Raw genomic sequence first — 25,000 nt, 5'->3', positions numbered from 1 at the left:
GGAGTAGATAGCTCTCCTCTCAGACAGTGGCAGACTCACCTCATGGCCCATACACACACACACACAGGGCTAGATGGGTTGGCTGAACAACATACACTGACTGACTCACACGACTGAAATGTAAACTCATCATAATGAAAATAAACTCAATAATAAACTCATCAAAACGAGTTGAAAAATGATCTCTGAATTAGTATGAAGTCTCTGGCCAATTGATCTAACTGATCGTCGTTGAGTCACACAGAGCCCTTTGAGAAACTCCTGATTCACATCCCTATAGTTCTACTGCAAAAGAAATCAAACACTCAAATTAGTCAACACAGACCAAACCTAGTTAAAGCAGAGATGTTTAAAGATGACTCTCCTCAGTCACCAGCATCCTCCTTCAGTCTTGAGCTCATGTGTTGGTCAGCCTAAAACAGGGCTCAGACCCTGTTCCTGGAGAGATACCCTCCTGTAGGTTATCTCTCCAGGAACAGGGTTGAAGTGAAACCTTCCTGTAGGTTATCTCTCCAGGAACAGGGTTGAAGTGAAACCTTCCTGTAGGTTATCTCTCCAGGAACAGGGTTGAAGTGAAACCCTCCTGTAGGTTGTCTCTCCAGTAACTGGGTTGAAGTGAAACCTTCCTGTAGGTTATCTCTCCAGGAACAGGGTTGAAGTGAAACCTTCCTGTAGGTTATCTCTCCAGGAACAGGGTTGAAGTGAAACCCTCCTGTAGGTTATCTCTCCAGGAACAGGGTTGAAGTGAAACCCTCCTGTAGGTTATCTCTCCAGGAACAGGGTTGAAGTGAAACCGTCCTGTAGGTTATCTCTCCAGGAACAGGGTTGAAGTGAAACCGTCCTGTAGGTTATCTTTCCAGGAACAGGGTTGGAGGGCAAACCTACAGGAGGGTTTCTAAGCCTAAATGCTTTTGAACTACTCACCTCAGGTCAGCTGTAATTAGACAGTAATGAGCTACTACTCATCAGACACCCTCATGAAACAGTCAACCTAGAGCCAGACACCAACTTAATTAAAGTAGTGACTTTTACTAACGATGCTCTCTTCAGTGGCTTCCTTCCTGAGCCCAGAGGCTGTCGGCCCTGTTTTGATGAGGGACATATTTCTTAACCGATAAACTGCACAGAAAACCACAATCAGACACTCATCAGACACTCAAATCCTCATCAGATACTCAAATCCTCATCAGATATCTATCAGACACTCATCAGACACCTACAGACACTCGTCAGACACCTGTCAGACACTCATATGAATCAGGCAACAACACAAACTCCTTGTGTCAACACATCACAAACTCTACTGGTATGAATCAGACTCTACTGGTATGAATCAGACTCTACTGGTATGAATCAGACTCTACTGGTATGAATCAGACTCTACTGGTATGAATCAGACTCTACTGGTATGAATCAGACTCTACTGGTATGAATCAGACTCTACTGGTATGAATCAGACCCTACTGGTATGAATCAGACACTACTGGTATGAATCAGACACTACTGGTATGAATCAGACACTACTGGTATGAATCAGACACTACTGGTATGAATCAGACTCTACTGGTATGAATCAGACTCTACTGGTATGAATCAGACACTACTGGTATGAATCAGACACTACTGGTATGAATCAGACACTACTGGTATGAATCAGACACTACTGGTATGAATCAGACCCTACTGGTATGAATCAGACACTACTGGTATGAATCAGACTCTACTGGTATGAATCAGACTCTACTGGTATGAATCAGACTCTACTGGTATGAATCAGACTCTACTGGTATGAATCAGACACTACTGGTATGAATCAGACTCTACTGGTATGAATCAGACTCTACTGGTATGAATCAGACTCTACTGGTATGAATCAGACTCTACTGGTATGAATCAGACACTACTGGTATGAATCAGACTCTACTGGTATGAATCAGACTCTACTGGTATGAATCAGACACTACTGGTATGAATCAGACTCTACTGGTATGAATCAGACTCTACTGGTATGAATCAGACTCTACTGGTATGAATCAGACTCTACTGGTATGAATCAGACACTACTGGTATGAATCAGACACTACTGGTATGAATCAGACTCTACTGGTATGAATCAGACACTACTGGTATGAATCAGACTCTACTGGTATGAATCAGACTCTACTGGTATGAATCAGACTCTACTGGTATGAATCAGACCCTACTGGTATGAATCAGACCCTACTGGTATGAATCAGACACTACTGGTATGAATCAGACACTACTGGTATCGTCCTACTTAAAGATGCTCTCCTTCCTGGGCCCTGAGGCCACCTACCTGGTGTTTGGCCTGGGCCAGCCTGAATAATGAAGAGTATTGTTGTTGTAAATAAATGATGTCCGTTTTGGGGGCATTGTGCTATGAATACGTAATACACTGATGATGCTGTGAAAGACACACGTGCACACGCGTGCGCACACACACACTAATGCGACAAGGAAGGACGAGTTCTCGCATGCGTACTTGTATGTGCAGACACAGACAGACGGACGGACGGACGGACGGGCGGGCGGGCGTGCGTGCGGACTGGCAGGCAGACAGACAGACAGACAGGCAGACAGACAGACAGACAGACAGACCCTCTCTCTCTCCCTCGCTCTTTCTCTCAAACTCAAACTCTCTTTAATGAGTCAGTTCTATCGTTCATTGTCCTGATAGTGCTGAAGGCTCAACATATTTACCAGTCTGAGTCAGTTCTATCGTTCATTGTCCTGATAGTGCTGAAGGCTCAACATATTTACCAGTCTGAGTCAGTTCTATCGTTCATTGTCCTGATAGTGCTGAAGGCTCAATATATTTACCAGTCTGAGTCAGTTCTTTCGTTCATTGTCCTGATAGTGCTGAAGGCTCAACATATTTACCAGTCTGAGTCAGTTCTATCGTTCATTGTCCTGATAGTGCTGAAGGCTCAACATATTTACCAGTCTGAGTCAGTTCTTTCGTTCATTGTCCTGATAGTGCTGAAGGCTCAACATATTTACCAGTCTGAGTCAGTTCTATCGTTCATTGTCCTGATAGTGCTGAAGGCTCAATATATTTACCAGTCTGAGTCAGTTCTTTCGTTCATTGTCCTGATAGTGCTGAAGGCTCAACATATTTACCAGTCTGAGTCAGTTCTATCGTTCATTGTCCTGATAGTGCTGAAGGCTCAACATATTTACCAGTCTGAGTCAGTTCTATCGTTCATTGTCCTGATAGTGCTGAAGGCTCAATATATTTACCAGTCTGAGTCAGTTCTTTCGTTCATTGTCCTGATAGTGCTGAAGGCTCAACATATTTACCAGTCTGAGTCAGTTCTATCGTTCATTGTCCTGATAGTGCTGAAGGCTCAATATATTTACCAGTCTGAGTCAGTTCTATCGTTCATTGTCCTGATAGTGCTGAAGGCTCAACATATTTACCAGTCTGAGTCAGTTCTATCGTTCATTGTCCTGATAGTGCTGAAGGCTCAATATATTTACCAGTCTGAGTCAGTTCTATCGTTCATTGTCCTGATAGTGCTGAAGGCTCAACATATTTACCAGTCTGAGTCAGTTCTTTCGTTCATTGTCCTGATAGTGCTGAAGGCTCAACATATTTACCAGTCTGCATCTCAAATGGCAGCCTGTTCTCTGTAGTGCACTACTTTACAACAGGGCCCATAGGACCATGGTCAAAAACAGTGCACTATACAGGGGACAGGGTTCCATTCAGTATGCTGCCTCAGTCTGGCCCACAGCCTGACTACAGGATGGAACATGTTGTTCTGGCTTTAACACATGCAGCGGTTACAGCTTCAAGGGTCTGTTTGTGTGTGTGAGAGGATGTTGTTTTGTCTTCAATTCATACAGGAGTCTACTTCACTAGTCACAGAGCTGTTATACAAAGTGTCAGAAGTAAGTGTTGGAGTAGAAACAGGTAAAGCAAGTGTGTGTGTGTGTGTGTGTGTGTGTGTGTGTGTGTGTGTGTGTGTGTGTGTCAGCTTTTAGAAGTGCTGCTGTAGTGCTGTTGCATGAGTCAGAAGTTCTCTATTTTTCCAGTTGAGCGCACTCTTCTTTAATTCACACAGAGAGAGAGAGAGCCGTTCTGTCTCTACGCAATCACTGTCTTGTCTCTTTCGCTGGCTCTCATTCTCTCTAGCTCCACATCCCTCTTTCTTTGGCATTATGCTCCACCACTCTCTCTTCCATGCTGCTGGTATCATACCACCTGACTATCACTCTCCCCCTTTCTCACTTAACCTCTGTCTCTCTCTCTCCATCCCCCTCTCCCTGTGTGACTCCTGGGTCTCCTTGTCAGGGCCCTAGATTGTCCTTGTCCTGAATCCCCCTCATCTTTTTAATACAACCAGACCTGTGTTATCAGGCCCTGCGGCACATGACGCGCACACACACACACACACACACACACACACACACACACACACACACACACACACACACACACACACACACAAACACACACACACACACTAAGCCCACTAACTCCTTACTGTAGCACTCTGCCTCGTCTCTTTCTCTCTCTGTGTGTGTGTTCACTTGTCTGTATGAATTAGTTTACTCTAATACACTATGTCCGGAAGAACTAATGTGTAACGCTCCCTCAGTAGATCATTGTGGGGGAAAATGCACTACCACACATTGTACACACACACACACACACACACACACACACACACACACACACACACACACACACACACAAAGGCACAGGTACGAACACACACAGACATACGACCCGTGTTGATTTCAATTACTTGCTGCTGTGTTGCTGTGTTCTAATCTGTACTGGTTTAATTAAGTGTTTTTTCTCTCTCCCTCTTTCTCTCTCTTCCATTAATTCCATTGTTGTTTGTCCTCTACCTTTTCATCCCATTTTTCATCCTTCTTTTCCTTTGAACCCCTATTAATCTTCTATGACTCCATACCTCCATCCCTTCATCAACCCCCTTTTCCTCTCCCCCCTCTCTCTCTCCCCCCTCTCTCTCTCTCTCTCTCTCTCTCTCTCTCTCTCTCTCTCTCTCTGTCTCTCTGTCTCTCTCTCTCTCTCTCTGTCTCTCTCCCCCCCTCTGTCTCTCTCTCTCTCTGTCTCTCTCCCCCCCTCTGTCTCTCTCTCTCTCTCTCTCTCTCTCTGTCTCTATCTCTCTCTCTCTCTCTCTCTCTCTCTCTGTCTCTATCTCTCTCTCTCTCTCTCTCTCTCTCTCTGTCTCTCTCTCTCTCTCTCTCTCTCTCTCCATATTTGTTCTTCTACTCTACCCTTTCAAATCTCTCCATATCATTCTCCTTTCTATCCCCCTCTCACTCTCCATATCTTCTCCTTTCTATCCCCCTCTCACTCTCCATATCTTTCTCCTTTCTATCTCCTCTCTCTTCATATCTTTCTCCTTTCTATCCCCCTCTCACTCTCCATATCTTTCTCCTTTCTATCTCCTCTCTCTTCATATCTTTCTCCTTTCTATCCCCCTCTCACTCTCCGTATCTTTCTCCTTTCTATCCCCCTCTCACTCTCCATATCTTTCTCCTTTCTATCCTCCTCTCACTCTCCATATCTTTCTCCTTTCTATCCCCTCTCTCTTCATATCTTTCTCCTTTATATCCCACTCTCTCTTCATATCTTTCTCTTTTCTATCCCCCTCTCTCTTCATATCTTTCTCCTTTCTATCCCCCTCTCACTCTCCATATCTTTCTCCTTTCTATCCCCCTCTCTCTTCATATCTTTCTCCTTTCTATCCCCTCTCTCTTCATATCATTCTCCTTTCTATCCCACTCTCTCTTCATATCTTTCTCCTTTCTATCCCCCTCTCACTCTCCATATCTTTCTCTTTTCTATCCTCTCTCTCTTCATATCTTTCTCCTTTCTATCCCCTCTCTCTTCATATCTTTCTCCTTTCTATCCCCTCTCTCTTCATATCTGTCTCCTTTCTATCCCCTCTCTCTTCATATCTTTCTCCTTTCTATCCCCCTCTCACTCTCCATATCTTTCTCTTTTCTATCCCCTCTCTCTTCATATCTTTCTCCTTTCTATCCCCTCTCTCTTCATATCTTTCTCTTTTCTATCCCCTCTCTCTTCATATCTTTCTCCTTTCTATCCCCTCTCTCTTCATATCTTTCTCCTTTCTATCCCCTCTCTCTTCATATCTTTCTCCTTTCTATCCCCTCTCTCTTCATATCTGTCTCCTTTCTATCCCCTCTCTCTTCATATCTTTCTCCTTTCTATCCCCCTCTCACTCTCCATATCTTTCTCTTTTCTATCCCCTCTCTCTTCATATCTTTCTCCTTTCTATCCCCTCTCTCTTCATATCTTTCTCTTTTCTATCCCCTCTCTCTTCATATCTTTCTCCTTTCTATCCCCTCTCTCTTCATATCTTTCTCCTTTCTATCCCCTCTCTCCCTCTTCCTCCCTCTCCCCTTAACCCAATATATATTCTCTGTCCTTCTACTCCCCCTCTCACCCTGCACCTCCTATTTTTTTAAAACCCCCTCTTTTCTCTCCCCATCATCTCTCTCCCCCTACACCTCTTTTCTCCCCCCATCATCTCTCTCCCCCTACACCTCTTTTCTCCCCATCATCTCTCTCACCCTACACCTCTTTTCTCCCCCATCATCTCTCCCCCTACACCTCTTTTCTCCCCCATCACCTCTCTCCCCCTACACCTCTTTTCCCCTCCCCCTCTCCCCCTACACCTCTTTTCCCTCCCCCTCTCCACCACACCTCTTTTCTCCCCCCTCTCCCCCACACCTCTTTTCCCCTCCCCCTCTCCCCCTACACCTCTTTTCCCCTCCCCCTCTCCCCCTACACCTCCTTTCCCTCCCCCTCTCCCCCACACCTCTTTTCTCCCCCCCTCTCCCCCACACCTCTTTTCTCCCCCATCATCTCTCTCCCCCTACACCTCTCTCCCCCTCCCCCTCTCCCCCTACACCTCTTTCCCCCTCCCCCTCTCCCCCACACCTCTTTTCTCCCCCCATCATCTCTCTCCCCCTACACCTCTCTCCCCCTCCCCCTCTCCCCCTACACCTCTCTCCCCCTCCCCCTCTCCCCCTACACATCTTTCCCCCTCCCCCTCTCCCCCTACACCTCTCTCCCCATCCCCCTCTCCCCCCTCCCCCTCTCCCCCTACACCTCTTTTCCCCTCCCCCTCTCCCCCCTCCAGCTCTATGCTGTCCCCGCTGTATGCAGATGGCTCCGTCATCGTGGAGAGAAGAGTACCAGCGCCGGCCTTGTGGCCAGCTGACGGTATGCCACCCACCTCCCAAAACCATCGCCCACTCCGATGCCACCCACCGCCCACCAGCGGGTCCAGCGTCTGTGCCAACCCCACCTACTACCACGCCGTCTATGACGTGCGGGTCGACAAATGCCGGGATGCCCCGTTTCTCAGTGGGCGCGGCAAGGCGGGGAGGGGTCCTGGGGGGTCACTGGCTCTGGTGGCGGCAGATGGCGACCCGTTAGCGCCCCCTGTGAGGCGGCGAGGGGGACTGGTGGATCACAGGGATGTGATTAAGGCTCACCAGTCACACAAGCTGCAGAGCACGCCACAGGCCAGACGCAAGGAGTGGGAGTGAGTATTATTACTCAGTATTAATGAGGATTACTGCATATTGCTAAGTATTACTGTGTATTACTAAGTATTAATGTAAGGGATGGGGGTGAGTATTATTATTATTATTATTACTGACTGAGTGTAGGGACTAGGGAGGGAGTGTTACTGACTGAGTGTAGGGACTAGGGAGGGAGTGTTACTGACTGAGTGTAGAGACTAGGGAGGGAGTGTTACTGACTGAGTGTAGGGACTAGGGAGGGAGTGTTACTGACTGAGTGTAGGGACTAGGGAGGGAGTGTTACTGACTGAGTGTAGGGACTAGGGAGGGAGTGTTACTGACTGAGTGTAGGGACTAGGGAGGGAGTGTTACTGACTGAGTGTAGGGACTAGGGAGGGAGTGTTACTGACTGAGTGTAGGGACTAGGGAGTGAGTGTTACTGACTGAGTGTAGGGACTAGGGAGGGAGTGTTACTGACTGAGTGTAGGGACTAGGGAGTGAGTGTTACTGACTGAGTGTGGGGACTAGGTAGGGAGTGTTACTGACTGAGTGTGGGGACTAGGGAGTGAGTGTTACTGACTGAGTGTGGGGACTAGGGAGGGAGTGTTACTGACTGAGTGTAGGGACTAGGGAGGGAGTGTTACTGACTGAGTGTGGGGACTAGGGAGGGAGTGTTACTGACTGAGTGTAGGGACTAGGGAGTGAGTGTTACTGACTGAGTGTAGGGACTAGGGAGGGAGTGTTACTGACTGAGTGTAGGGACTAGGGAGGGAGTGTTACTGACTGAGTGTAGGGACTAGGGAGGGAGTGTTACTGACTGAGTGTAGGGACTAGGGAGGGAGTGTTACTGACTGAGTGTAGGGACTAGGGAGGGAGTGTTACTGACTGAGTGTAGGGACTAGGGAGGGAGTGTTACTGACTGAGTGTAGGGACTAGGGAGGGAGTGTTACTGACTGAGTGTAGGGACTAGGGAGGGAGTGTTACTGACTGAGTGTAGGGACTAGGGAGTGAGTGTTACTTGATGAGAAATGTTGGAGAACACAACACACAAAGTAGACCTAAATTGGAGTCAGAATGATTATAGCTAAATCTCACTTCTGACACCAGTTTAAGTTGTGTTTTATGTAAAGGATTTATTGACGCTAGGAGTGGGATTGAGTATTCATTATTATCACTAATTATTATCACTATTATCACTAAATGACCTGGTGGAGAGTTTTGTGTAGTGCGGTGATTCATTTCATTACTACCAAATGAGGAGAGACAAACGTATCACACAAGTCAGAGTTATACTTAAACTAAATCTTTATTCACTTATTAATAAGGGAGCAGGTCAAACAACACACATATATAAAGTGAATGGATTGAGGGCTCTACGATAATACTGGCTGGTCAACCAATCAGATGATTTGCCCAGAGACAAAAGTACAGAGGTGTGTTATAGCTAAGATACACCCCTTTCAACCTACATGACAAACAACAGATGTATGGAATGGGTCACAAGGTTAAGATTAGTATGAATGTTTATTTTAAATTTACAATCTGTAGAAGCTATGAGAATAGGAAGGTTCAATTATTTTGTGAAGCATCACAGCACAGTTGAAAAATATTTGACAAGTCCGAAATCCGAAATGGATGATGTTGAGAGACAGATGGGAGGGGTTGAGTGGAGCTGAACGGTGGGACTAATAACAAGATAAACAATGTAGGGCATAAGGGATCTGTAGAATGTATATAGGTTCGGAGCTTTTGTGAAATAGCATAGTTACAAATAGAAATCAAACTGGATGGACATCAGAAATAGAGGAAGGACTAAGAACAAACAAGAGAGAACTATTGTAAAGTAGACTGTCTGTAGAATGTGTATAAGATGTATGGATTGAAGGTGGAAGCAGAAGTGTTTATTAGTTTACTCCAATTGGGGGATCGGCGGTAGGGTTTGCAGGGAATAATAATAAAGGTATATTATTTTAAAAAGTATGTATGTCTATATAGGTATGTGTATGTATATATGTGTATGTATATGCATGTGTGTATGGATATATATATTTACCAAAAAAATATGGGGGATTGGAAATGATGCAGACAATTACATTGGAAGCAACATTCTTTCCGCAATATTAAGCTGATCCACCCTAAAAAAATAAATACAAAAAAAGATGAGCATGAAAGATGCTTCTAATTTGCAGCAGACAGTATGTCATTGTGTAGAGACCAGGGTCTGGCCCTGGAGTCATCTCTCCCTTATAGAACAGAAACATTAACTCATGATCTGGAATGCGGTCTCTTTAGGTTTTATCACCCAAAGACATGCTAAATCTCCCAGAGGCTCATCCTCAGTAGAACACACACAGAGGAGCGTTCTAACAACCCCTTATTCTGTTGCATAAAACAACCATTTGATGCAATAACAGCATTATAACAGAATCTTGTCATTTCTGTTCTGACAGTAGTTACATGTCTGAGTGATACAACTAGCTACTAGCTCCTTGGTTTAGTTATTAAAGAAAATGATCTGGGGTGGTTACTGTAGACCAGGGCTTTTCAGATCTGACCCAACGAGGTCCAGACTACTGTAGACCAGGGCTTTTCAGATCTGACCCAACGAGGTCCAGACTACTGTAGACCAGGGCTTTTCAGATCTGACCCTACGAGGTCCAGACTACTGTAGACCAGGGCTTTTCAGATCTGACCCTACGAGGTCCAGACTACTGTAGACCAGGGCTTTTCAGATCTGACCCTACGAGGTCCAGACTACTGCTGCTTTTCTCTTCTACCTGATCATTAATAGCACACACCTGTTGTCCCAGGTCTAAATCAGTCCCTGGTTGGAGAAGAGAAAAAAAAATAACAGTGGATCTGGCTTCCATGTCCATATTTAAATTTGAGGGCTGTAGACTGTACCCCATGCCAGACGCAGTGGGAGTATCATTTGGGTGGAAGTGTTGGAACGAGTGACACATTTAGCCTCCTGTTATTGATGCAGAGGGATGGACTGTTCTGGTAGAAGTGTTCTGGAATCATACATTATACATAATCATCACTGTGCAAACACCATCACTGAGATACATTGTACTATTTCTTCTCATTTTTTATTTATTTATTCTTTTTTATTTAACCAGGCCAGTTGAGAACAAGTTGTCATTTACAACTGCGACCTGGCCAAGATAATGCAAAGCAGTGCGACAAAAACAACAACACAGAGTTGCACATAAACAAACTTACAGTCAATAACACAATAGAAAAAGTCTATATACAGTGTGTGCAAATAGCGTGAGGAGGAAAGGCAATAAATAGGCCAATAGTAGCGAAGTAATTACAGTTTAGCAAATGAACACTGGAGTGATAAATAGCAGATGATGATGATGATGTGCAAGTAGAAATACTGGTGTGCAAAATATATTTTCTAAAGTTGATAAAACAATATGGGGATGAGGTAGGTAGTTGGATGGGCAGTTTACAGATGGGCTGTGTACAGCTGTAACGATCGGTCATTGGCAGCAGAGAACTGGAAGGAAAGGCGGCCAAAGGACTGACTGGTTGGCTTTGGGGATGACCAGTGAAATATACCTGCTGTAGCGCGTGCTACGGGTGGGTGTTGCTATGGTGACCAGTGAGCTGAGATAAGGTTGTGCTTTACCTAGCAAAGACTTATAGATGACCTGGAGCCAGTGGGTCTGGCAACGAATATTTAGGTAGGGCCAGCCGACGAGAGCATACAGGTCGCAGTGGTGGGTGGTATATGGGGCTTTGGTGACAAAACGGATGGCACTGTGATAGACTGCAACCAGTTTGCTGAGTGGTGTAGGAGGCTATTTTGTAAATGACATTGCCGAAGTCGAGGATCGGCAGGATGGTCAGTTTTACGAGGGTATGTTTGGCAGCGTGAGTGAAGGAGGCTTTGTTGTAAAATAGGAAGCTGATTCTAGATTTAATTTTGCATTGGAGATGCTTAATATGAGTCTGGAAGGAGAGTTTACAGTCGAGCCAGACACCTAGGTATTTGTAGTTGTCCACATATTCTAAGTCAGAACTGTCCAGAGTAGTGATGCTAGTCGTTCCAACCAGTCATCCCAACCAGTCAGTCAGTCATCCCAACCAGTCAGTCAGTCATCCCGACCAGTCAGTCAGTCATCCCAACCAGTCAGTCAGTCATCCCAACCAGTCAGTCAGTCACTCAGTCATCCCAACCAGTCAGTCATCCCAACCAGTCAGTCAGTCATCGCAACCAGTCACAGTCATCCCAACCTGTCACAGTCATCCCAAAAAGTCAGTCAGTCAGTCTATCCGTCTGTCTGTACGTCAGTAGCTGATATACAAGTGCAGCCAGACCCCTAATAACCCCATGGTCCTCATGTCTAAATATGAGCTACCTCACGCATGGCTGTTCCTCCCCTTACCCAAGTACATTAGCACCTCATCACACCTCGCTGCCTGCCACAATACAGAGATGATGTTAGAACTGTGGAACAGTGCTTCCATGTTTTCCCTAAACAATTCCCCTGAGCCAGACACTTCCAACTGTACAATAGCTGACTGCTGTACTGTGCTGCTGTCTAGTCCATCAGACCAGTCTGCCTCTCAGTCATTTGCTCTACTGTAGCCTTGCGGCTCTGGGCAAAAGAAGTGCACTATATAGGGAATAGGGAGCCATTTGGGACTCACACAATGCCCTTGAGTCTGAGTTGTAACCGTCTGTACTATGCTGCTGTCTAGTTCATCATCATCACCACCCTGACCCAGGCCGTCAGTAGGTAGGTGTACTACTGTAGCGTACACCGGCGCAGACCCAGTGTACAGGTAGAAGAACTGTGGAACACTGCCTCTATGTTCTCTCTCAACAATGAGTTGTAACTCTAGAATCAATGATTCTGCTCTCTCATCTGTGTGCTGCTGTCTAGTCCATCATCATCATCACCCTGACCCAGGCCGTCAGTAGGTAGGTGTACTACTGTAGCGTACACCGGCGCAGACCCAGTGTACAGGTAGAAGAACTGTGGAACACTGCCTCTATGTTCTCTCTCAACAATGAGTTGTAACTCTAGAATCAATGATTCTGCTCTCTCATCTGTGTGCTGCTGTCTAGTCCACGAGGACAACCAGACCCTGGACAGTCAGTCACTAGCTGCTAGCTATTAGGGGCCTTAGGGGTGGATTTATAGTGTTGTTTTGACAAACAGACAGACAGATAGACAGGCAGCACAGGAGGACCCTGACCCATTTACCAGTCTGGGGCCCTGGGCCTGACACACACACACACACACACACACACACACACACACACACACACACACACACACACACACACACACACACACACACACACACACACACACACATACACTGGGCCTGACATATACAGCTCTGTTGCCTTTATGAGAGGTATTAGTTTTGACAGGTAGAGAGAGAGGAAGATGCCCTGCTCAGGCCCTCTCTCTCTCTCTCTCGCTCTTGCTCTTGCTTTCGCTCTCTCTGTCTCCCTCTGCCTCTCTCTCTCTCTCTCCTGCATCCACGCTGAATTTGTTCTCTCACTCACTGACTCACTGTCTGTCTGTCTGTCAGTCTGTCTGTCTCATTCTCTCACAGTCCATTATGGCTAAATGAGATCTAACGACTTCAAACGATGTGAGTGTGTCCGGCCCTGTGTGTGTGTATGAATCATCCTCCCTACAGGGATAAGCCAGCTCAGGTTGTCCCTTTCTGACCCAACTGCATCTGTTCCCCATCCCTGGTCTCCTCCTCCCCCTTTTTCATATCTCTCATATCTCTCTCTCTCTGAATTTATTCTCTCACTGATTGATCTCACTGACTCAGTCATCCACCCATCTCTCTCTCTCTCCCCCCTCATCTGTCGGTCTCCTCTCCTCTCTCCCTCCGCCTCTCTCTCACTAACAAATATGGCCAAATGGGATCAAAGTTCTTCCAGCAGAACACATGAATGATCATTGTTACCTACTGGGACAAGCTCAGTTTGTACCTTTTCTCTTTTAGCTATCAATGTTGTACTTATTGGACCCATCTGAGCCCTCAGCCTCTTCTACTGCTCCTCTTCTTCAACTCTCTCCCCCTCTTCTACTGCCTCTCTTCTTCATCTATCTCCCCCTCTGCTATCTGTCTCTCTCTCTTCCCATCTCTCTCTCTCCCCCTCTGTTCTCTCTCTTCCCATCTCTCTCTCTCTCCCCCTCTTCTCTCTTCCCATCTCTCTCTCTCTCTCCCCCTTTGTTCTGTCTCTCTCTTCCCATCTCTCTCTCTCCCCCTCTGTTCTCTCTCTCTCTCTTCCCATCTCTTTCTTGCTCTGTTCTCTGTCTCTCTCTCTTCCTATCTCTCTCCCCTCTGTTCTCTCTCTCTCTCTCTCTCTCTCTCTCTCTTTCTCTCTCTCTCTCTCTCTCTCTTTCTTTCTCTCTCTCTCTCTCTCTCTCTCTCTCTCTCTCTCTCTCTATGTACTCATTCACCTCTCTCTCGTTCTCCTCTTCCTCTACTCTTCTCTCTCTCTCTCTCTCTGTCTCTCTGTCTCTGAGTGTGTGTGCTCTGTCCATTGGCCAGGTTGGGTGATGTTAGGCTCCAGCTGCTACTGTGGGTCACTGGGGTGGCTTATTCACTCCAGCGACTGCACAGTCCCCTGGGCTCTGCACTGAGCCACATCGCTCCTGGGAGGACACATGGAACGGTGGACATTTTGGATCCAAAAACACTACACTAGAGCCAGTTTCATAGTCTTCAGGGTGCTCACCTAAACATTGGGATTTCACAGGGGAAATAGACACTGAGCGGTGTGCTTCACCCTGGTTGGTGGAGTCTGAAACATGTCAGTGTTTGGAAGAGCGGGACACTAATGGATATTGAGTGGTTCATTCAATCAAGGTGATCAAGTGATGGCAGTTAGTGACTGATGTTCCCTGATGAAATGTTTTTTCAAGATGCAGTTTTGCATGGGTCGTATATACGTTTCTTTCATGGGTGTCTGGAGAGATGTCATTTTGGCTGAAAAGCAGAACCGATTTTAATGTCTGACTGCCTGGACATTGACAGTGGGACACTAATGGATTCTGAGTGGACTACACTGCTTGACTGAAAGCTCTGTACTGGTATAAGGTGCTCTATTTAATTAAACATGGGTCTTGTTCAATCAGCACCGAACGGAAATGAAACAGACTGAAACAGGGAGTGATTACCTGGACTTATCCGATAAGAAATACTGTCTTTTTCCGTTGCAAAACTTTTTAAAACCTGTCCTAATGAACACGAGTCACGACCCAACACTGCAGTAGTTACTCAGCCAGTGTTATGTCAGGGTTCTCTCGCTTTCTCTACTGCAGCAGTTGCATTCGGATCTGTGATGGTCCTCACCTGCACATCAGTTATAATTAAACATACCATAACAAACCATTTTGGATCAACAGCCGAACCAGTTTCCTATAATTCGGGGTGTAGAGCAAAACATGGGGATTTTGCCAGGTGTCGTGTTGGAAGTGGAGAGTGGGAGACCAGTTTCAATGGCTGACTGTCCTACTGGACATTGACAGTGAGACACTAATGGATCCTGAGTGGACTACAATGGTTGACTGAAAGCTCTGTACAGCTATTAGGTGTCCAATTCAATTAAACATGGGTCTTGTTCAATCAGCACCGAACGGAAAGAAAACAGAAACAGGGAGTGATTACCTGGACTTATCCAGCTCTTTCTGTTGCAAAACGGTTTTAAACATTGTGCCCTAATGAACATGACACAAACTGCAGTACTTACCAGAGTCAGTGTTGTGTCGGGGTTCGCTGTCATTCCAACCTGACTTGATGCGCCGTTTCACAATTCATGTAGACATTTATCATGACCTATTTAGACTGTAATGTTAGCATGAAAGTATACGGCTCCGTACCAAAGGGCACCCTATTTCCTGTTTAGTGCACTACTTTTGACCAGTACCAATGTGCTCATAGGGACTAGGATATCATTTGGGACACCAAACCCCCCATGCATAGTGACATAAACATGTAGTTGGTTTTGCTGTTAGTGGTTTTGGGTAGTGAAATCTGGGTGAAAATAGCAGGCCTCTCTCCTCCCCCCTCCCACCTCTGAGGTATATAACATAGTCTTCAACATAAGACTTTGGTTCTCTCTCTCTCTCTCTCTCTCTCTCTCTCTCTCTCAATTCAAAAGGCTTTGGTTCTCTCTCTCTCAATTCAAAAGGCTTTGGTTCTCTCTCTCTCAATTCAAAAGGCTTTGGTTCTCTCACTCTCTCTCTCTCTCTCAATTCAAAAGGCTTTGGTTCTCTCGCTCTCTCAATTCAAAAGGCTTTGGTTCTCTCTCTCTCTCTCTCAATTCAAAAGGCTTTGGTTCTCTCTCTCTCTCTCTCTCTCAATTCAAAAGGCTTTGGTTCTCTCTCTCTCAATTCAAAAGGCTTTGGTTCTCTCTCTCAATTCAAAAGGCTTTGGTTCTCTCTCTCTCTCTCTCTCTCAATTCAAAAGGCTTTGGTTCTCTCGCTCTCTCAATTCAAAAGGCTTTGGTTCTCTCGCTCTCTCAATTCAAAAGGCTTTGGTTCTCTCTCTCTCTCTCTCTCAATTCAAAAGGCTTTGGTTCTCTCGCTCTCTCAATTCAAAAGGCTTTGGTTCTCTCTCTCTCTCTCTCAATTTAAAAGGCTTTGGTTCTCTCGCTCTCTCAATTCAAAAGGCTTTGGTTCTCTCTCTCTCTCTCTTAATTCAAAAGGCTTTGGTTCTCTCTCTCTCTCTCTCAATTCAAAAGGCTTTGGTTCTCTCTCTCTCTCTCAATTCAAAAGGCTTTGGTTCTCTCTCTCTCAATTCAAAAGGCTTTGTTGGCATGGGAAACATATGTTTACTTTGTCAATGGAAAAGACAATAAACAAAGGGAAATAAACACTGGAAACATGAGTAAACATTACACACAAAAGTTTGAAAAGAATCTAGACATTTCAAATGTTATATTATTGCCTATGTACAGTGTTGTAACAGCGTGCAAGTAGTTGAAGTATAAAAGGGAAAATAAATAAACAGGTTGTGTTTATAATGTTTGTTCTCCACTGGTTGTCCGTTTCTCATGACAACGGGCCACACATCATGCTGCTGTGACTGCACACTGCAGTATTTCACCTTACAGATATAGGACTTTATCAATGTTTGATTTGTTTTCTAATTCTTTGTGGGTCTGTGTGATCTATGGGAAATATGTGTCTCTAATATGGTCACACATTTGGCAGGAGGTTAAGAAGTGTAGCTCATTGTGCAGGCAGTGGCCACATAGCTGGTCATCTTTCGAGAGCCAGGTCTGCCTTTGGCGGCCTCGATTTAATAGCAAGGTTAAGCTCACTGAGTCTGGAAATAGTCAAAGCTTTCCTTAATTTTGGGTCAGTCCCAGTGGTCTGGTATTCTGCCACTGTGTACTCTATGTTTAGGGCCGAAAAGCATTCTGGTTCTCAGTTTCTATATTTTAGTTTTCTCATGATTTTGTTGAGTCTAATTGTGCTGCTATCCTGAGGTTCTGTTTGTGAACAGAGCTCCAGAACAAGCTCTCTCTCACTCAATAGCTATTCACTCTGCTTCTTTCTCTCTCTCTCTCTCTCTCTCTCTCTTTCTCTCTCTCTCTCCACCCCCTCTCTTCGTCTATGAGGGGTATTGATGGTGTGTGTGTGTGTTGGTGGGTGGATGAGCTGGATGAGCTGGTGCCTGGTTGTGTCACTGCGCTTTAGGGGGTATAGAGGTACAGCCTCTGACGATCTAAAGAAGTAAGAGACAAGGAATGTGTGTTTCGTTGCTTAGTCACCAACCATGAGTCTGAGAGAAGTCTCCACAGTCACCTATCTCAGTGTGGTATTTCACCCTGTTCTGTGTCTCTATCTCTCTCTCTATTCAATTTACATTTAAGGGGCTTTATTGCCATGGGAAACACATGTTTACATTGCCAAAGCAAGTGAAGAAAATAAGAAAAAGTGAAATAAACAATACAAAATTAACAGTAAACATTACACTCACACAAGTTCCAAAATAATAAAGACATTTCAAATATCATATTATGTGTATATACAGTGTTGTAATGATGTGAAAATAGTTAGAGTAAAAAAGGAAAAATAAATAAACATAAATATGGGTTGTATTTACAATGGTTTTTGTTCTTCACTGATTGCCCTTTTTCTCGTGGCAACAGGTCACAAATCTTGCTGCTGTGACACACTGTGGAATTTAACCCAGTAGATATGGAAGTTTATCAAAATTGGGTTTGTTTTCAAATTCTTTGTGAGTCTGTGTTATCTGAGGGAAATATGTGTCTCTAATATTGGGCAGGAGTGTTACGGTGAGTGAATGAGGACCCAAAAGCGAACTAACTTAAACAGAGCTTCTTTAATAACCAAACATAGGTAGGCTCAGATAGACCGGCAGATTCCGACAGGACAGGACAAGGTTACAGCAAACATGACGATAGTCTGGCTCAGGCATGAAACACAACAAACAAGAATCCGACAAGGACAGGAACAAAAACAGAGAGAGATATAGGGGACTAATCAGAGGGAAAAGGGGAACAGGTGGGAGAAGGGGTGACGAGGTAGTCAAGAGGAGACAAGGAACAGCTGGGGGAAAGCGGGGGAGAAAAGGTAACCTAATACGACCAGCAGAGGGAGACAGGGTGAAAGGAAAGGACAGAAAGACACAACATGACAATACATGACAGTACCCCCCCACTCACCGAGCGCCTCCTGGCGCACTCGAGGAGGAAACCTGGCGGCAACGGAGGAAATCCTCGATCAGCGCACGGTCCAGCACGTCCCGAGAGGGAACCCAACTCCTCTCCTCAGGACCGTACCCCTCCCAATCAACGAGGTACTGGTGACCACGGCCCCGAGGACGCATGTCCAAGATCCTGCGGACCCTGTAGATGGGTGCGCCCTCGACAAGGATGGGGGGGGGGGGGGGGAAGACGAGCGGGGGCGCGAAGAACGGGCTTAATACAGGAGACATGGAAGACCGGGTGGACGCGACGAAGGTATCGCGGAAGAAGAAGTCGAACTGCGACAGGATTAATGACCCGAGAAATACGGAACGGACCAATGAACCGCGGGGTCAACTTGCGAGAAGCCGTCTTAAGGGGAAGGTTCTGAGTGGAGAGCCAAACTCTCTGACCGCGACAATATCTAGGACTCTTAGTTCTACGCTTATTAGCAGCCCTCACAGTCTGCGTCCTATAACGGCAAAGTGCAGACCTGACCCTCTTCCAGGTGCGCTCGCAACGTTGGACAAAAGCCTGAGCGGAGGGGACGCTGGACTCGGCGAACTGAGATGAGAACAGCGGAGGCTGGTACCCGAGGCTACTCTGAAAAGGAGATAGCCCGGTCGCAGACGAAGGAAGCGAGTTGTGGGCGTATTCTGCCCAGGGGAGCTGTTCTGACCAAGACGCAGGGTTGCGAAAAGAAAGACTGCGTAAGATGCGACCAATAGTCTGATTGGCCCGTTCTGCTTGACCGTTAGACTGGGGGTGAAAGCCGGAAGAGAGACTGACGGAAGCCCCAATCAAACGGCAAAACTCCCTCCAAAATTGAGACGTGAATTGCGGACCTCTGTCCGAAACGACGTCTGACGGAAGGCCATGAATTCTGAAAACATTCTCGATGATGATTTGTGCCGTCTCTTTAGCAGAAGGAAGCTTAGCAAGGGGAATGAAATGAGCCGCCTTAGAGAACCTATCGACAACCGTAAGAATAACAGTCTTCCCCGCTGACGAAGGCAGTCCGGTGACAAAATCTAAGGCGATGTGAGACCACGGTCGAGAGGGAATGGGAAGCGGCCTGAGACGGCCGGCAGGAGGGGAGTTACCGGACTTAGTCTGCGCGCAGACCGAACAAGCAGCCACGAAACGACGCGTGTCATGCTCCCGGGTGGGCCACCAAAAACGCTGGCGAATGGAAGCAAGCGTACCCCGAACGCCAGGGTGGCCGGCTAACTTGGCAGAGTGAGCCCACTGAAGAACGGCCAGGCGAGTAGGAACGGGAACGAAAAGAAGGTTCCTAGGACAAGCGCGCGGCGACGGAGTGTGAGTGAGCGCTTGCTTTACCTGCCTCTCAATTCCCCAGACAGTCAACCCGACAACACGCCCCTCAGGGAGAATCCCCTCGGGGTCAGTGGAGGCTACTGAAGAACTGAAGAGACGAGATAAAGCATCAGGCTTGGTGTTCTTAGAGCCCGGACGATAAGAAATCACGAACTCGAAACGAGCGAAAAACAGCGCCCAACGCGCCTGACGCGCATTAAGTCGTTTGGCAGAACGGATGTACTCAAGGTTCCTATGGTCAGTCCAAACGACAAAAGGAACGGTCGCCCCCTCCAACCACTGTCGCCATTCGCCTAGGGCTAACCGGATGGCGAGCAGTTCGCGGTTTCCCACATCATAGTTACGTTCCGACGGCGACAGGCGATGAGAAAAATACGCGCATGGGTGGACCTTGTCGTCAGAGAGGGAGCGCTGAGAAAGAATGGCTCCCACGCCCACCTCTGACGCGTCAACCTCGACAACGAACTGTCTAGAGACGTCAGGTGTAACAAGGATAGGAGCGGATGTAAAACGATTCTTGAGGAGATCAAAAGCTCCCTGGGCGGAAACGGACCACTTAAAGCACGTCTTGACAGAAGTAAGGGCTGTGAGAGGAGCTGCCACCTGACCGAAATTACGGATGAAACGACGATAGAAGTTCGCGAAGCCGAGAAAGCGCTGCAGCTCGACGCGTGACTTAGGGGCGGGCCAATCAATGACAGCTTGGACCTTAGCGGGATCCATCTTAATGCCTTCAGCGGAAATAACAGAACCGAGAAATGTGACGGAGGAGGCATGAAAAGTGCACTTCTCAGCCTTCACAAAAAGACAATTCTCTAAAAGGCGCTGGAGGACACGTCGAACGTGCTGAAGATGAATCTGGAGTGACGGTGAAAAAATCAGGATATCGTCAAGGTAAACGAAAACAAAGATGTTCAGCATGTCTCTCAGGACATCATTGACTAATGCCTGAAAGACAGCTGGAGCGTTAGCGAGGCCGAAAGGAAGAACCCGGTATTCAAAGTGCCCTAACGGAGTGTTAAACGCCGTCTTCCACTCGTCCCCCTCCCTGATGCGCACGAGATGGTAAGCGTTACGAAGGTCCAACTTAGTGAAAAACCTGGCTCCCTGCAGGATCTCGAAGGCTGAAGACATAAGAGGAAGCGGATAACGATTCTTAACTGTTATGTCATTCAGCCCTCGATAATCTATGCAGGGGCGCAGAGACCCGTCCTTCTTCTTGACAAAAAAAACCCCCGCTCCGGCGGGAGAGGAGGAGGGGACTATGGTACCGGCGTCAAGAGCTACAGACAAATAATCCTCGAGAGCCTTACGTTCGGGAGCCGACAGAGAGTATAGTCTACCCCGGGGGGGAGTGGTTCCCGGAAGGAGATCAATACTACAATCATACGACCGGTGTGGAGGAAGAGAGGTGGCCCTGGACCGACTGAACACCGTGCGCAGATCGTGATATTCCTCCGGCACCCCTGTCAAATCACCAGGCTCCTCCTGTGAAGAAGAGACAGAGGAAACAGGAGGGATAGCAGACATTAAACATTTCACATGACAAGAGACGTTCCAGGAGAGGATAGAATTACTAGACCAATTAATGGAAGGATTATGACAAACTAGCCAGGGATGGCCCAAAACAACAGGTGTAAAAGGTGAACGAAAAATCAAAAAAGAAATGGTTTCGCTATGATTACCAGAAACAGTGAGGGTTAAAGGTAGCGTCTCACGCTGAATCCTGGGGAGAGGACTACCATCCAGGGCGAACAAGGCCGTGGACTCCCTTAACTGTCTGAGAGGAATGTCATGTTCCCGAGCCCAGGTCTCGTCCATAAAACAGCCCTCCGCCCCAGAGTCTATTAAGGCACTGCAGGAAGCTGACGAACCGGTCCAGCGTAGATGGACCGACAAGGTAGTGCAGGATCTTGAAGGAGAGACAGGAGTAGTAGCGCTCACCAGTAGCCCTCCGCTTACTGATGAGCTCTGGCTTTTACTGGACATGAAGTGACAAAATGACCAGCAGAACCGCAATAGAGACAGAGGCGGTTGGTGATTCTCCGTTCCCTCTCCTTAGTCGAGATGCGGATACCTCCCAGCTGCATAGGCTCAGCTCCCGAGCCGGCAGAGGAAGATGGTAGTGATGCGGAGAGGGGGGCAACGGAGAACGCGAGCTCCTTTCCACGAGCTCGGTGACGAAGATCAACCCGTCGCTCAATGCGAATAGCGAGTTCAATCAGGGAATCCACGCTGGAAGGGACCTCCCGGGAGAGAATCTCATCCTTTACCTCTGCGCGGAGACCCTCCAGAAAACGAGCGAGCAAAGCCGGCTCGTTCCAGCCACTGGAGGCAGCAAGAGTGCGAAACTCAATAGAGTAGTCTGTTATGGATCGATTACCTTGACATAGGGAAGACAGGGCCCTGGAAGCCTCCTCCCCAAAAACAGATCGATCAAAAACCCGTATCATCTCCTCCTTAAAGTCCTGATACTGGTTAGTACACTCAGCCCTTGCCTCCCAGATTGCCGTGCCCCACTCACGAGCCCGTCCAATAAGGAGAGATATGACGTAGGCGACACGAGCAGTGCTCCTGGAGTAAGTGTTGGGCTGGAGAGAAAACACAATATCACACTGGGTGAGGAACGAGCGGCATTCAGTGGGCTCCCCAGAGTAACACGGCGGGTTATTGATTCTGGGCTCCGGAGATTCGAAAGCCCTGGAAGTGGCCGGTGGATCGAGGCGGAGATGGTGAACCTGTTCTGTGAGGTTGGAGACTTGGGTGGCCAGGGTCTCAACGGCATGTCGAGCAGCAGACAATTCCTGCTCGTGTCTGCCTAGCATCGCTCCCTGGATCTCGACGGCTGAGTGGAGAGGATCCGGAGTCGCTGGGTCCATTCTTGGTCGGATTCTTCTGTTACGGTGAGTGAATGAGGACCCAAAAGCGAACTAACTTAAACAGAGCTTCTTTAATAACCAAACATAGGTAGGCTCAGATAGACCGGCAGATTCCGACAGGACAGGACAAGGTTACAGCAAACATGACGATAGTCTGGCTCAGGCATGAAACACAACAAACAAGAATCCGACAAGGACAGGAACAAAAACAGAGAGAGATATAGGGGACTAATCAGAGGGAAAAGGGGAACAGGTGGGAGAAGGGGTGACGAGGTAGTCAAGAGGAGACAAGGAACAGCTGGGGGAAAGCGGGGGAGAAAAGGTAACCTAATACGACCAGCAGAGGGAGACAGGGTGAAAGGAAAGGACAGAAAGACACAACATGACAATACATGACAAGGAGGTTAGGAAGTGCAGCTCAGTTTCCACCTCATTTTGTCTGAGGAAAATATGTGTCTCTAATATGGTCATACATTTGGCCATATTACATTTTGTGGACAGTGAGCACATAGCCTGTCTTCTCTTGAGAGCCAGGTCTGTCTACGGCAGCCTTTCTCAATAGCAAGGCTATGCTCACTGAGTCTGTACATAGTCAAAGCTTTCCTTATGTTTGGGTCAGTCACAGTGGTCAGGTATTCTGCCACTGTGTACTCTCTGTTTAGGGCCAAATAGCATTCTAGTTTGCGCATTTATTTTGTTGATTCTTTCCAATGTGTCAAGTAATTATCTTTTTGTTTTCTCATGATATATGGTTGGGTGTAATTGTGATGCTGTCCTGGGGCTCAGTGGGGTGTGTTTGTGAACAGAGCCCCAGGACCAGCTTGCTTAGGGGACTCTTCTCCATGTTCGTCTCTCTGTAGGTGATGGCTTTGTTATGGAAGGTTTGGGAATCGCTTCCCTTTAGGTCCAAAAAAAAGTGATAAAGCTGCACCATCAGAGGGGGGTGCGTACGGCCCAGTACATCACTGGGGCCAAGCTTCCTGCCATCCAGGACCTCTATACCAGGTGGTGTCACCCTAGTCAGACTGTTCTGTGCTACCGCACTTTAAACGCGGCTGCTACTCTCTGTTTATTATCTATGCAGTCACTTTAACTCTGCCTACATGTACAAATTACCTCGACCAATACAATTTGGTTTGTAGAATTGAACATCTCTTTTCTGGATTTTTAATAATTAGTGGGTATCGGCCTAATTCTGCTCTGCAGGCATTTCCATAAAGGGTAATGGGTTCTAGAACTGATTCAAGTCTTTTTTGCCAGATCCTAATTGGTATGTCGAATTTTATGTTATTTTTGATGGCGTAGAAGGCCCTTCTTGCCTTGTCTCAGCTCGTTCACAGCTTTGTGGAAGTTACCTGTGGCGCTGATGTTTAGGCCAAGGTATGTATAGTTTTTTGTGTGCTCTAGGGCAACGGTGTAGATGGAATTTGTATTTGTGGTCCTGGCAACTGGACCTTTTTTGGAACACCATTATTTTTTGTCTTACTGAGATTTGCTGTCAGGGCCCTTGTCTGACAGAATCTGTGCAGAAGGTCTAGGTGCTGCTGTAGACCCTCATTGGTTGGGGACAGAAGCACCAGATCATCAGCAAACAGTAGACATTTGACTTCAGATTCTAGTATGGTGAGGCCGGGTGCTGCAGACTGTTCTAGTGACCTCCCCAATTCGTTGATATATATGTTGAAGAGGGTGGGGCTTAACCTGCATCCCTGTCTCACCCCACAGAAATGTGTTTTTTTTGCCAATTTTAACGACACACTTGTTTGTGTACATGGATTTTATCATTTCATGTTTTTCCTCCAACATCACTTTTCACCAATTTGTATAGCAGACCCTCATGCCAAATTGAGTCGAATGCCATTTCGAAATGAACAAACTATGAGAAGACTTTGCCTTTGTTTTGGTTTGTTTGTTTGTTAATTAGGGTGTATATGTGGTCTGTATTTTGGTAAGAAGCCAATTTGACATTTGCTCAGCACATTGTTTTCACTGAGGAAATGCTGGAGGCTTCTGTTGATACTGCAGAAGATTTTCCCGATCACACAGATTCCACGTTAATTGTTTGGGCCAAATTTGTCTCCACTTTTGTGGATTGGGGTGATCAGATATTGGGTAAGATGCCAGAGCTGAGGATAATATTGAAGAGTTTGAGTCAACTTGAATTTGTGGTGTGTATATTTAGTTTCAGTATACCATCAACACCACATGCAGTTTTGGATTGGAGGGTTTGTATTTTGTCCTGTAGTTAATCCAATGGGTGCTAGTAGTCTTTAATTGTAATGTATATATTTATGTTCTTAGTGATTTTCTCTCTCTACATCTCTCTCTCTCTTCACCTCCCCCTGTCGGCTCTGAGCAGCTGTTACCGAGTAAGAGCTCTCCAAATTGTCGAGAAACACACACACCTCGCCCACACACCACTGTACACAAGGTCACTACTCATAATATACATAGATATTTAAACAACCTAATGTTCGCTCGGCTCTAGAACACACACACGTGCGCACACGCACAC

General features: G+C 46.7%; 1 protein-coding gene across 1 annotated transcript in view; it reads left to right on the top strand.

Moving 5' to 3' along the window:
- The window catches only part of LOC118940348 (translation initiation factor IF-2-like), a 142,793-nt gene that overhangs the window by 28,134 nt on the left and 89,659 nt on the right, over positions 1-25,000 (top strand). Inside the window, exon 2 of the mRNA XM_036949204.1 lies at positions 7,170-7,577. Within this exon, the coding sequence (XP_036805099.1) occupies positions 7,174-7,577 (404 nt within the window). The 5' untranslated portion in view covers positions 7,170-7,173. The remainder of the gene's footprint in view (positions 1-7,169; positions 7,578-25,000) is intronic.

This window comes from Oncorhynchus mykiss, chromosome 17 (assembly GCF_013265735.2).
Source record: "Oncorhynchus mykiss isolate Arlee chromosome 17, USDA_OmykA_1.1, whole genome shotgun sequence".
In the NCBI taxonomy this organism is placed as follows: Eukaryota; Metazoa; Chordata; class Actinopteri; order Salmoniformes; family Salmonidae; genus Oncorhynchus; species Oncorhynchus mykiss.
The sequence above is the reverse complement of the archived record's forward strand: the minus strand, read 5'-3'. Positions and strand labels throughout refer to the sequence as shown.